Raw genomic sequence first — 14,928 nt, 5'->3', positions numbered from 1 at the left:
AAAACTAAATTCTAAAATCTAGTAGTCATTAAATCATACCTTCCAAATGGAAAAGGAAAGAAATGGAGTTGTTCTTTCCATCAAGGCAGGCTCATTTCAGGCTCCCTTCAATAAGCAATGACTTATATGAAGCCTATCTGGTGATATAGATGTCTACCATTTGCTATTACTTGAGACAATCAAGTCAGTGTCTCCTTTGACCACAGCCACTTGACTCATCATCTTTCTGAAGATGATCCTTCGTAGGCTTGTCCTCAAATCTTCATCTTTGCACACAATCCGGTAATTGACAAATGCCAGTGTCAGACGTCACTGGGTTTCCACTAATGTTTTTTCCACTCATTTCTGGATTCTTCCAAGTCAGAGGCTGCGACTGGCTCCATCAAGAACAACATAAAGGCCATTGAGATAGCAGTGACTTCCAAGCTGTTTGCTAAATTTATCTGTTCAATACTTTCTACTCAAATTGAAACCATGGAATGTGAGAAGAGAACAGGAGCTTAAAGGTCATCTAATCTAACTCCCCCATTTTTCCATTGAAAGGGTGGGGGGCCTAGACATATGCTGTAATTTGCTTGAGGCCACAGAGCTAATTAAGGGTGGAACTTGAACTAAGATCTTCTCAGCCCTGGGGCATTGCTAACAACCAGATCTTGAAGCACAGATGTAGCTGTTATTATTGGTCATGGTTTACTGTTGATAGCCATTCATCGATGTGGTGTCTAAGTGTGAAATAGCAAATATATCTGACTTAGAAACTGCTACAAAAAAATGACATGATCCTATACCCAGGCCCTGCCCCCAGCTCTGAAAACTTCCTGCTTTATGTCCATCAATAATGAATGGCCCATCCCTGTAATGCTCAGAGGGAGCTTACGCTGCGCTTTTGAGCAGCCGGTTAGTAATCTACAGTGGATAGAGCCTTTCTTTTAAATCCCAGGGCAGCAGGCCCTTCAAGGCTAACATTGCAATTTCAATTAGCTGCTGAGTGAAAGCTTGGCATGTGTATTAGTGAGCAGGGACACAATTAGCTTATTCTTCCTTTCCCAATTGTGTTGAGAGGATCCAAAAGGTTGGTGGGGGATCAGGCAAGCCAGGCACCACCGGCTACTGGAGAAGGGAGTTGCTCAAACCTGGACATCTTCACTGGCTCAGGCTGGAATTACAGAGATTTATTACAAAGCACTGTGTGTGGCTTGGTGAAGTTGCCTCAGGAACACTCCGGATACCACTTTGTCCTTTTGAGTGCTTCACCGCTCTGTCTTATTCTCATCATTAACATGGAGCCCAACAGCCCCAAAAAGATACAATTTGCTGTGCCTTTATTCCAGAGTCAGATTGCTCCAGAGGCAGCAGAGCAGGTAAGGGGAGTGGATGGGGAGCAATTCCTGGATATTGGGCAATAAGGGCATGGGTTCTTACTAGGTGAAAGGCTCTCTTCTTTCTGCATTTATTTGCCTAGTTCTGTGACTTTCAGGATGAGAAATGAGTCTGCTTTTGCACTTGTGTTTGGGTTGCATCGGGGAACAATTGACTGAGATTTTAGCAGCACCTCATTTTATATAAAATTAACACCAATGCATTAGGCATTCTGCATTAGGCTCTGAAGCAATATGTGCTGGTTTTAGCTTCTTAAAGTAACAGTTTCAACATTTAGAAGAACTTTGAAAACATTATTAAAAACTATCATTCTTTTATTTCATTATTTATAAAATACAAAGAAATATAAAAATTAAAGTAATAAATCCCAGACTAATTTAGTATTATAGGCAGGTGTCATATTTTTATGTATTCTTATTGCATATCACAAACTATGGTTTGGCATTACATATGAGCAATGGATATTCAAAATGATATACTACTTTTCCTAGTATCCTTTCCTATGTTGGCTATTGGTTTCTAATTGTATCATGTCCATATTGCTTAGAGTCTGGGTGCAATGGACCCACTTAAGAGATGTTCTATGGCATAAAAACAAATATGGAGTATTTTGTGAATAGCAAAGAAAATTATGGAAACTCCAATCTAATTCATTAATTACTTAAAACCCAGAAGACCACTGAATCCTTGACAAGAAGCCTTAAAGTAAATATTGATACTGGGAGTCTTACTTTATATGATGCTTTGACAGTAGATTCACCCAGATTTGGACCATATAAATATAACCTTGACCAGATCTGTTCACTGAACTGAGCATTGCTTCCATCTTGAACAACATCATTTGTACACTTTATCCTTTATCCTATTGACAAGTATTCTGGGAATTAACTATGAACTGATACATTGAATGACTAAAGGCTGCCTGAAGCAAAAGAGTCTAGTCATAACATGTTCCTGTAATTCCTATAACAAGGGACTGAATCCACCAAATCTTAGTTTCAATTAAGTATATATTCATTTTTTCTTCTACACTTTTGAGTAACTTTTACTTATTTATACACAATTTCACATACATATATAATACATCTTAATTATGTCTACCCCAGCTCTTCCCTCCCATTTTGTTGACACCCACTAATATTCCCCCTCATTTTCATGTTCTCTCCCTTTTATTCTTTCTTACCTACGGGGTCCAATTAGTAACCCCTGAAGGAACCAAAATACACATTCTTCTAAGATCTGGATTTCTCTTTGACCTGCCAATTTGGTCTGAGTATTAGAAAATAAAAATTTAGGGATAGTAATTGAAATCTAAAACTTGCATTGCCAAATTAATTACAGTACTAGTAGAAATTTGAGAGCTCCAAGTTCCTTTTGCCTCATTTAGATGAGAGCAAGGGACCATGGTATCAATGCCAATGTCATGGAGCTTTACCACAGTCACTTAAATAAAAAAGTCATCCTTGTACTTTGCAGCAGATTACTTTTAGTTTCATATTTTGATGATGCAACAACTATTTTTCCCTTTGGAAATGTAACTTTGTGGTCAAAGAAGGTGTTACTAATATCTGGCAGTTCTTGCTAGATTCCAGGGCTCTGAAATATACAGTGAGCAAACACTAAGTTCCTCCTAGAAGTTTGTTCATGTGTGCTAGGCAAAGAGGAGGGTGGGCAGCTTTTCAAGCTGTAGAATCAATGAAGGGCAGTGTCTAAGTATCACCCTGACATCAGCTGTGCCTTTGCTGTTCACAGATCAGGAAAAGAAGACCTACACCAGCATCCCTTGTGATTCTCAATGAGCATAATCCCCCAGGTAAAGAGGCATGACGTCTTTCCTATTGATGAGATGGAGCAGAACTGTCTAAAGAGGAGCAACCAGTATGACATTGATGATAAGTACCAGCTTAGGGCTCCAGTTAGCTAAAAGGAATCATAAACAAAATCAGTAATAAATATCATAAGAACTGTCTCAATCAGCAGCCAACCTTTCTTCTAGGACGACACACTGGTTAATGACAGGGTATACCATGTTTTATCAGCATTTATTGCTGTTTGATTATATGGAACCTGGTCCAGACCTTATTGATGAAGTTGGTAAAATGTTTGTTAATTAGGTTTCAAGGTTCAAGCTGCAGATCTGGAGATGATTGTATTTTTGTCCAGTGTGATTTTATTTATGGTATGGGAAATGTCACATGCCAGCATTTGCTGCAGCCTTGCTGCTGATGTCATCTCTGAATGATGCAATTGACAAGGAACCAGATCAATTTTCAGCACTGCCCATTTGAGAGCCATTCTGAACGCTTGCATCCATTTGTTGAGGTTTTAGTTTCCATTTCCTGTAAAAAGTAAAACTGCATTATTAGTCTTGATAAAGAGCTATGATCTGTAATACACAAACAGTAAGCTTACTTACTGAGTGGAGTGATTTTCATCTTACATTTAATGGCAGCCCCTGGAAATATAAAGAGATGAGGGAAGCTCATTAATTTGTAACGCAGAAGATCACAGTGGTTTTTGTTGTTGTTGTTGTTGTTGTTCATTTGTTCACTTGATTGTGACTATACACAAAGGAGGCAAAAAAAAGTTTGAATAATGGAAAGAGAATATGTCTATTTCTAAGTCCTGAGTGATTTGTTCTAGAAATGTCACAATAAAATAGTCCTTGACTTCTCTGGAACCTTCCTAGTTATAGAAACACACAAAAAGAAAGAAAAATTCTCATAGAATATTTATTATCATGTCTAAATATAGGAAAATTAGCAGCTCACTGAAACAAGTAAGTTGTTTCTGCCGACAAAAATGAATTATAATCTGATCCTTAAGCATTAAAGTGCGTCACATCTTAAAATCATCTTCAAGTGTATCACTTAAGTTATTAAGTATTAACTTATATGCAGTTGATTAAGAGGTACAAATGACACATACATGCATGCTATAGCTTACAAATAAATGTAAGTTTGTAAGTTCAATGACTAAGTGTTTTCAATGTGTAAGTGAGTGTTAGATTCTAAAGCAAAAGCCCTAGCTCTAAGACTTTTCCTAGTAAAAATGATATGACCTGGTATCTGTATTTACTGGGGAAAGAACTTGAAGTCAGATTCCCCAGAAAGATGATAAAACTCAGCCAAACTTGGTTACTGATATTTATTAGTCCTATAATATTGGGTATCATATATCAGACAGATATGATAATGTCCATTTTTCCCACTTCACGAGCTATTTTAATGACCAAATCATTTAACATGAACATGCATTGGAAACTGCAAAACAAATATTAAGGATCTGATATAATGTAGAACTCACAAATTGCATGCTGTACTTACATTACAAGTATGCACACTTCTTTGCTCACATCTGCCCTGAGAATATCTGTCTTATGCAACAATTCTTAGTTACAATCATCTGGCCACTTGTGAAGCATTTCCTAAGAGCTTCTATTTTGCAAAGCATCTGTTTCTTATGCCCTCAAAAGCAGTGGTTTTTAACAAACAAAGAATGGTACAGCTTTAAATACTGAGGTGGTGGTGGTGGTGGTGGTGGTATGGTAGAGGAGGTGGTTGTTGTGTTAGTTGGTGGTATGGTGGTGGTGGTGTGGTGGTGGTGGTGGACTAAACAATTCTCAGTTTGCTGAAAAGGCCCATGAAATAATTGGAGATCATATAACATTAATACTGCTTAAGATTCAAGTCCCCGAAATGTTTCTTTATGGCAAATAAATGAAACAAAGAAAGTTATATTCTTTATTATAGATAGATATTCATGAGTCATTTTATCTGCATGTGATAATCCTAGCTCTTAGAGAGGCTGAGATAGGATTGCTTCCAGTTCCAGATGTCCTGAACCATATAAGGTGTACCTGGCCAACCTGAGTTACATTGTTTACAGTATGAAAAATTGTCTTTAATACTAGAAAAGATTATTTTCAATGTGTTGTTAGTGAAACAATAGAACAGGATATTTTAACATGTTAGTCCAGTTGTTCCATTTGTTTGCTACTTTGCATGTGATGTTCTAAACACACAGAAAAGGTAGACACCCAATTTCGATTACCATGGCAAGAAACTATAGCCTCAAATCTTCACTAACAAATAAGCAAGCAAATTACCCCCAGAAGAAGCTCTATGAAACAGGCATGCAACTATTAAAGTTATATTACCCTTTCACATTGATCAGCAAATAATTTAACTCAAAATTATAGGAATAAGAAAGGCTAATAACAAATGTGTCTTTATTGTAGAAAAGGAATAATCAAAGTACTTGCATTCAGAAATAACTCTGAACAGTCATGTGGCAGTAACAAGATACTAGAAGCATAAGATCTGGGTTTGGGGAATCATCAAAGACAAATGTCACCTTCTCCCTGTCTTCTCAGGCCTGTAACTAGAGTGACTTTTGAAGAAACTGCTTCTCTTTCTGTATGTTCAGCTCCTCTTCTATTTGAGCTTATCAGTTTCTCTGAAGTTGTATTTTAGAGTATCATTATTGTTGCTATAGTAAATGCAGTTAGCTTTTACTCTTCTGTAATCTGTGGTCAACTGGTGTGGTCCTTATAGCTTTATCTGTACTCACACATAAATCATCATAATGCGGCAATAAATGGCAGCTGCCTTTTGTATTTATTCCACCTCATATATGGATTTAATTCAACATTGCTTGTCTTTAAACAGACATAAGCCTGTGTATTTGGCTATGAGAATGTTATGGTTTAGAATTAACTGTCCCCTAAAGGCCCAACATACTCAAATCTTGACCATTAGTGGAAGTAGGACCTCCTGGAGGGAAGCAAGGGTATAGTGGTAATGTCTAGCTGTCTGGAGACAAGTCCTTACTATAATGCCTTACCCTACCAGAGGCCCACAATGAAAAAGAATGCTGGGTTATCACTGTAAAGACATGGAAGAAAATGAATCTCCCTCCACAGCAACAGAAAACTGATTAATCCATAGACTTAGAACTCAAGAGTTAGGAAGAGAAACATGTTTAGAAAATGCTTCCAGTCTCATCTCAAATTGTTACAGAAGTCTCCTTGAGACTGGCTCCACTTTATGCACCTCAGAGAAAAATACATAATTATATCTAGATTTCAGGTCCAAGTCTAATAATTTTAGAGGTAAAGAAATAGTTTCTTATGCCAATGTTAAATATAAATTCTCTAACTGACAATAAATCTTCACTTATTCTATTCAATAAAAGTAGTTTTTCCACCTAAATAGACACATAAAACAATTACTTGTTGTTATTTTCTACATCAAATATCCATTTCCCAGAACCACTCAGGTTTTCAGTGAAGCCTTTCCAAATTCTCCTCAATTTCTCTGCATTTTCAGCCCAGAGCTGAACACAGTCTTCCAGTAAAAAGCCAGTCTAAACCAGGCTTTGTGAATATTAAGGTTTGTGGCATCCATTCTTTTCCACTTATTGTTATGGTTACAATTATACTTAATGGGCCTGAGGTCTATTAAACATGATTGAACTACAAGAAGCTAAGTAAAGATTTAGGTAAGTACCCAAGACTCTAAAAGCTTATTATACATCTAAAATTGTGACTGGAAATACAACATAAAATAATTTGGAAGGGTATTTATTGAATTTACAACCAAGCCAAATTTGGGAAAAGTTGGCTTTCTCTTGACTATTTTACCCCCTAAAGTAATCTTAGAATTAGGAATTAAAATAAAAAAAGATATTATCATATACATTGAGGTCCTAAAATTAGCTTATATGGAATTTATGAGCTATAGCATAGGAACATGCCATCTGCTTTCAATCTTGATAGAAAGTTGATAGACCTGAGAGAACTGGGATTCCCAACATATGGGACTATGTGGCTCTGCAAACTGAACAGAAAGCCAGTGACACTCTGTATACCATCGAAGATGACTTATAAACAAGACATATATTTTATGACTCTGAAACTAAGTCACATAATGAGATTTTGAAAGCTCCATTTGTAGAATCCTAGCTAGAAAACATACTGCCATTCAAACACAAAGGACTCCCAGGAATTTTGGAAGATTTCTCATGAATCTTCTTTTTCAGGATTAATGGTAAGCATTGCATCATCATCAAAGTCAAAGTGCATAGTTATTGTCTGTGAATGAACCTCTTAGTGGCAATCCTGTTGTTTTTCAAATTGAACGACTATGTAGTCAAAAGAGCACCATGAATGAAGGCCCCAGGGAGACAATGAAGATTTTTTTGGAAACTTATCTATTTGATAATAGTCATATACCAGATTCAGAGGTGACAGTTGTCTCCAAGTACCTTGTATCCATCGTGTTCAAATAAAAGTTATGCTGATAGTTTTCATTCTAAATTTTCATACCTTCTTTGGCAATGTGATTTTATCCTGACCCACCTTATCCTCTGATTACTCAGAAGTTTTCATGCCTAATCACAACTGACTACAGTGAAAATTCCAAATCCAATGTTTGAAGATCACTCAAGAGTTATCTGATACTAATTCCTAAGGAAATGTCAGAGATGTCCATGCTTTTTTTCCCTTCAGCATTTATTTTTATGCACCATTAGATGTCAAACCATGTGGAAAGATTTAAAGACAAGTGATGTAAGTTGATTTTAAGGATCACCCTGCACCTGATTGACTTACTTTTCATCATTATTTATCCTGTATAGCCAAATTGTACACTCAAATGGAAAAGTTGAGTCAAAGGCAAATTCTGACTCTCAGTAGTGCCAAGGTGTCTTATAATGTAAGTATTCAGATGAAGTAATATAATATTCAAATTAAACAAAATAAGATGAAATGGTAAATAACAAACAGAAACACTTCAACTTTATTTTGACAAGATGGCAGTTTTTATTGATTTTGAATAAATAGAACACATTGACCTTTTACATGGAGTTTAAAATATAATTAAGGAAATATGATAGAATGATTGTTGGTGGATTGATAGCTCTTTTTTGATATAAGTTTTTCTGCTTGTGGCTTGAAGAAGATGAAAACATCTGTGAAGGACACTGCACATAACAGAGATGCCAGGCTTTGGAGTGGACCTGGCTTGAATTCCAGTTTTGTCAGTATCTAGTGAGCCATTGGGTGTATACTTCATCTCCTTGGGCTTAGTGTCTTTCTAAACAGAAAAGCATGAAGAAATGCCTTGCAGAGTTACTACTACCATGCACATCCTGAAGATTTCCAATGCTCTATCACTGTCACTGCTGAGAAAGCTTGTGTTCTCATATTCATTATTAAAGAATAACTGCTGTTTTTTAATCCTCTTAGGCAGTCATAAATAGTCCCCAAAGGATAAGATCTCCCCTGGAAGAAAAAATCTAATGCCTCAAAAATCTATTAGAAGTGTACACAGCTGTAGAATTGTTATATACACTATATTGCAGTATTGATTCAACTGTGTATGTCTTTGATGGCAAATACAAGTTTCATAGACTAGAACTTGAATTCTTAACTGTTTTTAAAATAAGCTTTCTAATATTGTTTACAACAATATTAAGATGATTAGCAGCAATAATCACATGTCTAACAAACTTCTGTTTGACCATAAATATATATTTAATATTATGAAGAGAGTCAAGATATATATATATATATATATATATATATATATATATATATGCTCTTTAGCAACTCTCTGCTGGCTCATTTTTAACTTCACTCCATCTGTTCTGATTTCCTTTCATACATCATCCCCTGCCTTATATTCTGGCAGGGTTTTTTTTTTTTTTTGATTCCTTGAAGTGATTCTTCTAAGCCAACTTTCTAAGAGCTAATCTAGACGGACTCATTTTTTTTACTTTTGGCACTGAATTTACAAACTCACTATCCTCAAACTCTTGAGATAGTGGAGGACTATCCTAAACTTTTTAAAGAATATTTTTTTTATTATTTTAGTCTTTTTAAATATGCATTGGTGTTTTGCCTGCATATATGTCTGTGTGAAGGTGTCACATCTTGGAATTACAGAAAGTTGTGAGCTGCCGTGTGGGTGCTGGGATTTGAACCTTGGTCCTCTAGAAAAGTAGTCAGTGCTCTTAAACACTGAGCCATCTCTCCAGTCCAACTGACTCATTTGTATGAATCAGTCTCCATAATTCCCACCAATTTCTCTTGTTTAAACTGCAGGACAGGACTCACTTAAATTTCAAAAGCTCACCTTGTCTATTTGGACCTATTGTTTGACATGTTATTTTAACACTTTCTCCCACTCACTCTAGAAATTTTTATTGTTTTATACTATATACTTACTTTAATTCAGTAAATATTCATTAGTCAGTCTCTAGTTCTAAATCCTCCAAGGACATATAGTCTAGAAGACAGAGACCAGTGTATTTGGGTGGAAAAGGAAATAATTAAAATATTATAAGCCCAAATTGCTAAAGCTATGGTAAAATTAATTATGGCCAAGGAATTCATTTATTTATTTATTACATCCACTTTTTTGGTAAACATATGTTTGGTTTCTTTTGGTTTTTTAATTTCAAGTGTTTAAGGATGAGGCTGAAACTAAACTTTATTGTTCATTATAAATCACTTATAGAGTAGATGTTAAATGTTGATAAGCTAGTAAATTTGAGGATTTGGAAATCCTCAAATTTATTATAAACCTTTTCAACATTTTAGAGAACATATTACTCTCTAGGGGATAAAATAAACATGTCCTTAACACTATGCTAATGGGGAAACTTGCATGAAACATATTCACAATGTGACATATTGTAGTTTTGATAGTGAAGCTGGTAGAACAGGGTTGAAGAATGCATATGTGCAAAAAATGCAATATATGACTTTGGTACAAGAATGTCTACCATAGGACCTTCTTAGGACTGGATTTTAAAGTTGTAAATAAGCTATGTTTCCTAGAAGAGGTGCTTGACTCATAGTAATGCATTTATGATGATGTAAATGGGTAGAGTTAGGAGAACAGGCTAAAGTAGGGTATTAATCTCTGATGGAGGTTAACTTTCTGTGTTACTACAAGGAACCTCGGCTCATCTTCCCAAGACCTCATTAGTCATTGTATTTACTACCATTGTATTTTACTAAGCATTGCAGATGGTCATTTTAAAGAATGCTGGTGTGAGTGAGTCCATTGAATAAATAGACATCCATTTTTGTGTTTGCCTGGTTATAGGCATGGATGACACCATTCAGGTTCCAGTATACTTTAAATTTCACATTTAAGACTTAAACTGCTCACAGCTCATTCAAATTGCTTCAAGTTGATGGTCAAATCCACCAAACTATAGAACTAGTGAACCTGTGATGGTGGCAGGGCCCGGGGTTGACATGGAGGTGGGACCTAACAAAGTGGGTATTGTATTGAAAAGTATGACTTTCAAATGTCTTTGGGAGAATGCTCAGAAACAAGCCTTCAAGGCTTGGGATTTCTATCTTTTCATCTGTTTCTATGTAGGAATTTTAGAGAATCATACAAAGAAACTCCAGGCACAGTTTAGCAGCAGAGATTACCAGGGACTAAAAATGAAGGCTTTACTTTTTTATTTTATTTCCAGTTCGGATTAGAACTTTAGTTTACTTTGAGAATATAAAATCCTTTCAAGTTTTTTTTTAAATTAGATCAACCTACAAGTGAAATTAAATCAAAATAAAAATTTAGAGCTACTAGAAGATGCCTCCATAGTCAATCTGAATACCATCTCATGTTTTGAAGTTGTTGCTATTACTTTTGAGACACAAGTATTCTAGAAATGCAACATCTTGAGATCTTGGGAAAGTATTCTGCAAGGGCTCAGGAGGTGGGTGTCTGCTTGAAGCCAGAGGTAGAAGGGAAATCTTGTCCCCAAAGCAAGTGTCCAAACCTTGAAGACTTCACTGTTTTCTCTGAGTCTATACATTGTCCCATCAGATCTTTCCTAACTTACAGGTGATCTCAGCATATTGTGAAATGCTACATCTATATCTATAGGTCTTCTCTGTATCATTTACATAGCGGTATGACTTAATATTATTTAGACTAAATTGGTACAGGAACAATGGGGATTGGACAAAGCTATCCTGAAATAAAATTGCCTAAATCTGCAACATCAAAGGGCAATATATCAATAATCTGATCTTAATGTAATTGCAATAAAGACTTAGCAGTAATACTAAAAGAAAATACTGTTAAAGATAAAACAAGAAACTAGACTTTTTATTTCCTGTATTCTCTGGTAGCACTTTCTTATCTCTATGGGAAATAATTTTCAGAATCTTACTCTTCATACATAAGTTTGTAGTGCCTTGTTTGCATATGGGAGGGCATGGAGAAAGGAAAGAGAAGGGAGACAAATAATTAGAATACAGTTGCAAAAATAAACAAGAAGACTATATAAACAAGTATACATACATATATATGAACTATGCAGAAGACAAGAATTAGGACAGTTATTATGAAGTCCAGTTTAAAAATAATTACCCTCAGTGATATAGGTGTTTTTGTCTTTCATTTTTCACCATATTTACTAGACTGGCCACTGAGTCCCAGGGATGTGACTGTCTCTGTCTCCTACCCTCCACGAATTGTGGTTTTATGTGGCGTGCTGAAGATCCAAACTCAGTTACTCCTGCTATCAACTACTTACTCAATTGAATCCTCAGCACCCCTATACAAAGCCAGTTGTAAGTTTGCATGCTCCTGCAAACCCAACTTTTTTAAAGTTGGGAACAGAGGGATCTTTGGGGCTTGTTGGCTCCCAGCCAAGTTCTGAGATTGAAGGACTGTGTTACCATACCAAGGTTAGGAAGAAGCTCTGTCTCAAGGGAACAAATCAGAACATGCATGGCATCTGGCGTCTTGTTTTGACCTGTGAACATTATGTACAGGCTAATGCACCAGCATAAACCGGCACTACACACTCAGACATCCAAAACTCACATAATACCACAAGCAAATAGAAAAAATGTAAAAAGAGAATTTAAAAGTAAGTTGTATTCATTGTATATGAGTGCTATTTTAGGATTATGGATCTCATTTAAGTGGTTCTTACATTCCCATTTTCTTTATTGGTGAATGTAATTATAACTATATAAAGAAAGCTCAGACCTTCTGAAAGTGAATAACCAATGTTTTTATTTTATTCATTTATTTTTAATTGGCACATGTTTTTTCTATCATCCCAGGTTGGCCTCAAACTTGCAAATCTTCTGCCTCACATTCCCAAATACTGAAATGACAGGACTGTGTCACCACACATAACTGTACTACTCATCTTTGGAATAACTCAATTCTTATATCTGCATTTTTATAAATCGGTACTTATCGGCTTGTGGGTGGTGACCCCTCTGGGGATTGAACAACCCTTTCACAGGCCATTGGAAAGCACAGATATTTACATTCTGATTCATAACAGTAACAAGATTACAGTTTTGAAGTAGCAATGAAAATAATTTTATGGTTGGTGCCACCATAGCACAAAAAAACTGTACTAAAGGTTCACAGCATTAGGAAGGCTGAGAACAGTGGCTATAAATGTTATCTCCATTCTTCTTAACAACAGCCACATAACCTTGAAATTATTTGGCTTTTCTCCCTCAGTTACTTGCCAACTCTCTTCTACAGGTAAAACCTCTCTTTTTGTTTTTGTTGTTGTTGTGGCTTAATCAGCAACATCCCTTGTTCCTAAGTATCTAAGATCATGCACTCCATGGTAACTTCTGAACTAGTTGTTTGTGATTTTAACATTGAGGTGTGTTGTGCTAAGAGCCCTAAATATAGAATTAGTGAATGTAGATGTGTATCGTGGCCTGGATGTGGAGCCTCAGTCTTTCACTTCCTTGAAGGACACACAATGGTAGTCATGCCTCCGGCTTTGTTTCTGGAATCAACAAGAAGCATCAAAGGGACACTGCAGATCCCACACTTGCGTCTTCATCTCTGCTATGGTTTTGTGAGGCTCTGGAAGACATAATTATATATTAGGTGATTGACTGTGGCGACTCTACTTTCATAATTCAGCTGTCACAAGCTCTAATTTATGCCCCATCATTTATCCATTCTAGCTTTTAATGAGCTATGATAAGGCACACAGGAAAAGCTGACATATTCCATCACCACCTGCACATTGTTCTCATTTTGACTTTTAAATGAGTCACTCATTCTTCCCTAGTCTACAGAATCTTTATTATATAATTTATTGGCAATTACACTAAAGCTGAGCCATGATTTTAAAGAAAAAAACAAACAAAAAGGAGGAAAAATTGTATTCAATTATTCTTAATATTGCCACCTTATTTTCTTTTCCATTTTGGGTGTTATAAGAATATAAAAATTCTGTTCATTTTCCACATAGCAATTCCGGCTGAAAATACATTTCAGTATATACACAGATATCAGGTCCAGTAGGGACATTCTCAGGCTGGCTGTATTTCCTAAAGCACTGTGAGGACTATCCATTCTTTCACCATTATTGATTCTAAGCATTACCCACTTGCCCTTGGTGATTAAGGGTTTTCAAGAAATAATGCCAGAGACCCACTTACAATCACATTTCAGTGAAGGAGAACTGCGCAAATGATTGAGCTAAAGTGGTTCATCTCAAATTCTACCACAGGTAATTTCACTTGGTAACTATCCCAGAGTTCCTGTTTCACTTAGCCAATAAAGAACACTGGAGCCTAGAGATGGCTGAAAATACTTTCAGTCTAGGTCTACAGTCAAAGCCATTGATTCAAAGCAAATGCCAGCTGTACTCTTTATATAGACAGTTATGGAATAAGGAATATATTCTGAAGTACATATAAGACATAAAGGACAAAATATCTCTAAGATATGAGCAAGATAGTTTAAAAAGAAAAATACCTAAGTTCAAAGGCATATTTAAAAGGCCTCATAGTGATGTATATTCTTATTGGTTTACAGTTTGTAAAGCTTCTTAATTTACAGTACATCTCCTCCACAACTCTGAGAGCAATCTGTCGCTATAAATAGAGGGACAATGATGTGGTGAGCTACTGAAGGCACAATACCTGGAATGTTAGTACATCTGAAGTGTAAACAATGACATCTATTCAAGGTCGTTGCTCTTCTTATAACATTCTTCCTTACATAAATATGCATCAAAATTCTCTTGATATTTTATTTGTTGTCTTCATGGAATAACTGGTAGTAAATTTCTCATTGTAGCTTGGCTACTTGAGATTCTTTTTCATATAGTACTGTAAAACTGTACTTACTTATTTCAATGTGAATTTATTTTTGAAGTAAGACATACCTTTTCTTTCTGATTATCAATAAAAAGTTTTTAAAAATTATTAACAGTGAACATTTCATTATATAATGGAAAAAACCCACAATCAGATAAACAAGAAGAAAAAAAGGGAAATTGTGTTCATTGTCCCTTCTTATAGTTTGAGCTTGATATTTATCGGTTTGGTATCTGCATATCTAAACACTTAAAATATTACTGGTTTTGGCTTAAAGCATTGTAAATAGGAAGACTATGATTTTGTCTTTGGATTTATTTTGACAGAATAGGAATGAGTTGTATATATTGAAAGTCAACTTTCTTTTTTTGTTTGTTTGTTTTTTTGAGACAGGGTTTCTCTGTGTAGCTTTGGAGCCTATC

At 35.7% G+C, this 14,928-nt stretch overlaps 1 protein-coding gene across 3 annotated transcripts in view; it reads left to right on the top strand.

Moving 5' to 3' along the window:
- Positions 1-1,280: 1,280 nt before the first annotated feature.
- The window catches only part of Ppp1r1c (protein phosphatase 1 regulatory inhibitor subunit 1C), a 100,174-nt gene continuing 86,526 nt past the window's right edge, over positions 1,281-14,928 (top strand). For 2 of the 3 annotated variants that reach the window (XM_035446718.1, XM_027420078.2), the window contains exons 1-2: positions 1,281-1,361; positions 3,133-3,193. In XM_035446718.1, the coding sequence (XP_035302609.1) occupies positions 1,281-1,361; positions 3,133-3,193 (142 nt within the window). Of the gene's footprint in view, positions 1,362-3,111; positions 3,194-14,928 lie in introns of all 3 variants that reach the window. The other variant, XM_035446717.1, reaches the window with a different exon arrangement.

The sequence above is a fragment of the Cricetulus griseus genome, chromosome 6, assembly GCF_003668045.3.
Source record: "Cricetulus griseus strain 17A/GY chromosome 6, alternate assembly CriGri-PICRH-1.0, whole genome shotgun sequence".
Lineage (NCBI taxonomy): Eukaryota > Metazoa > Chordata > Mammalia > Rodentia > Cricetidae > Cricetulus > Cricetulus griseus.
The sequence above is the reverse complement of the archived record's forward strand: the minus strand, read 5'-3'. Positions and strand labels throughout refer to the sequence as shown.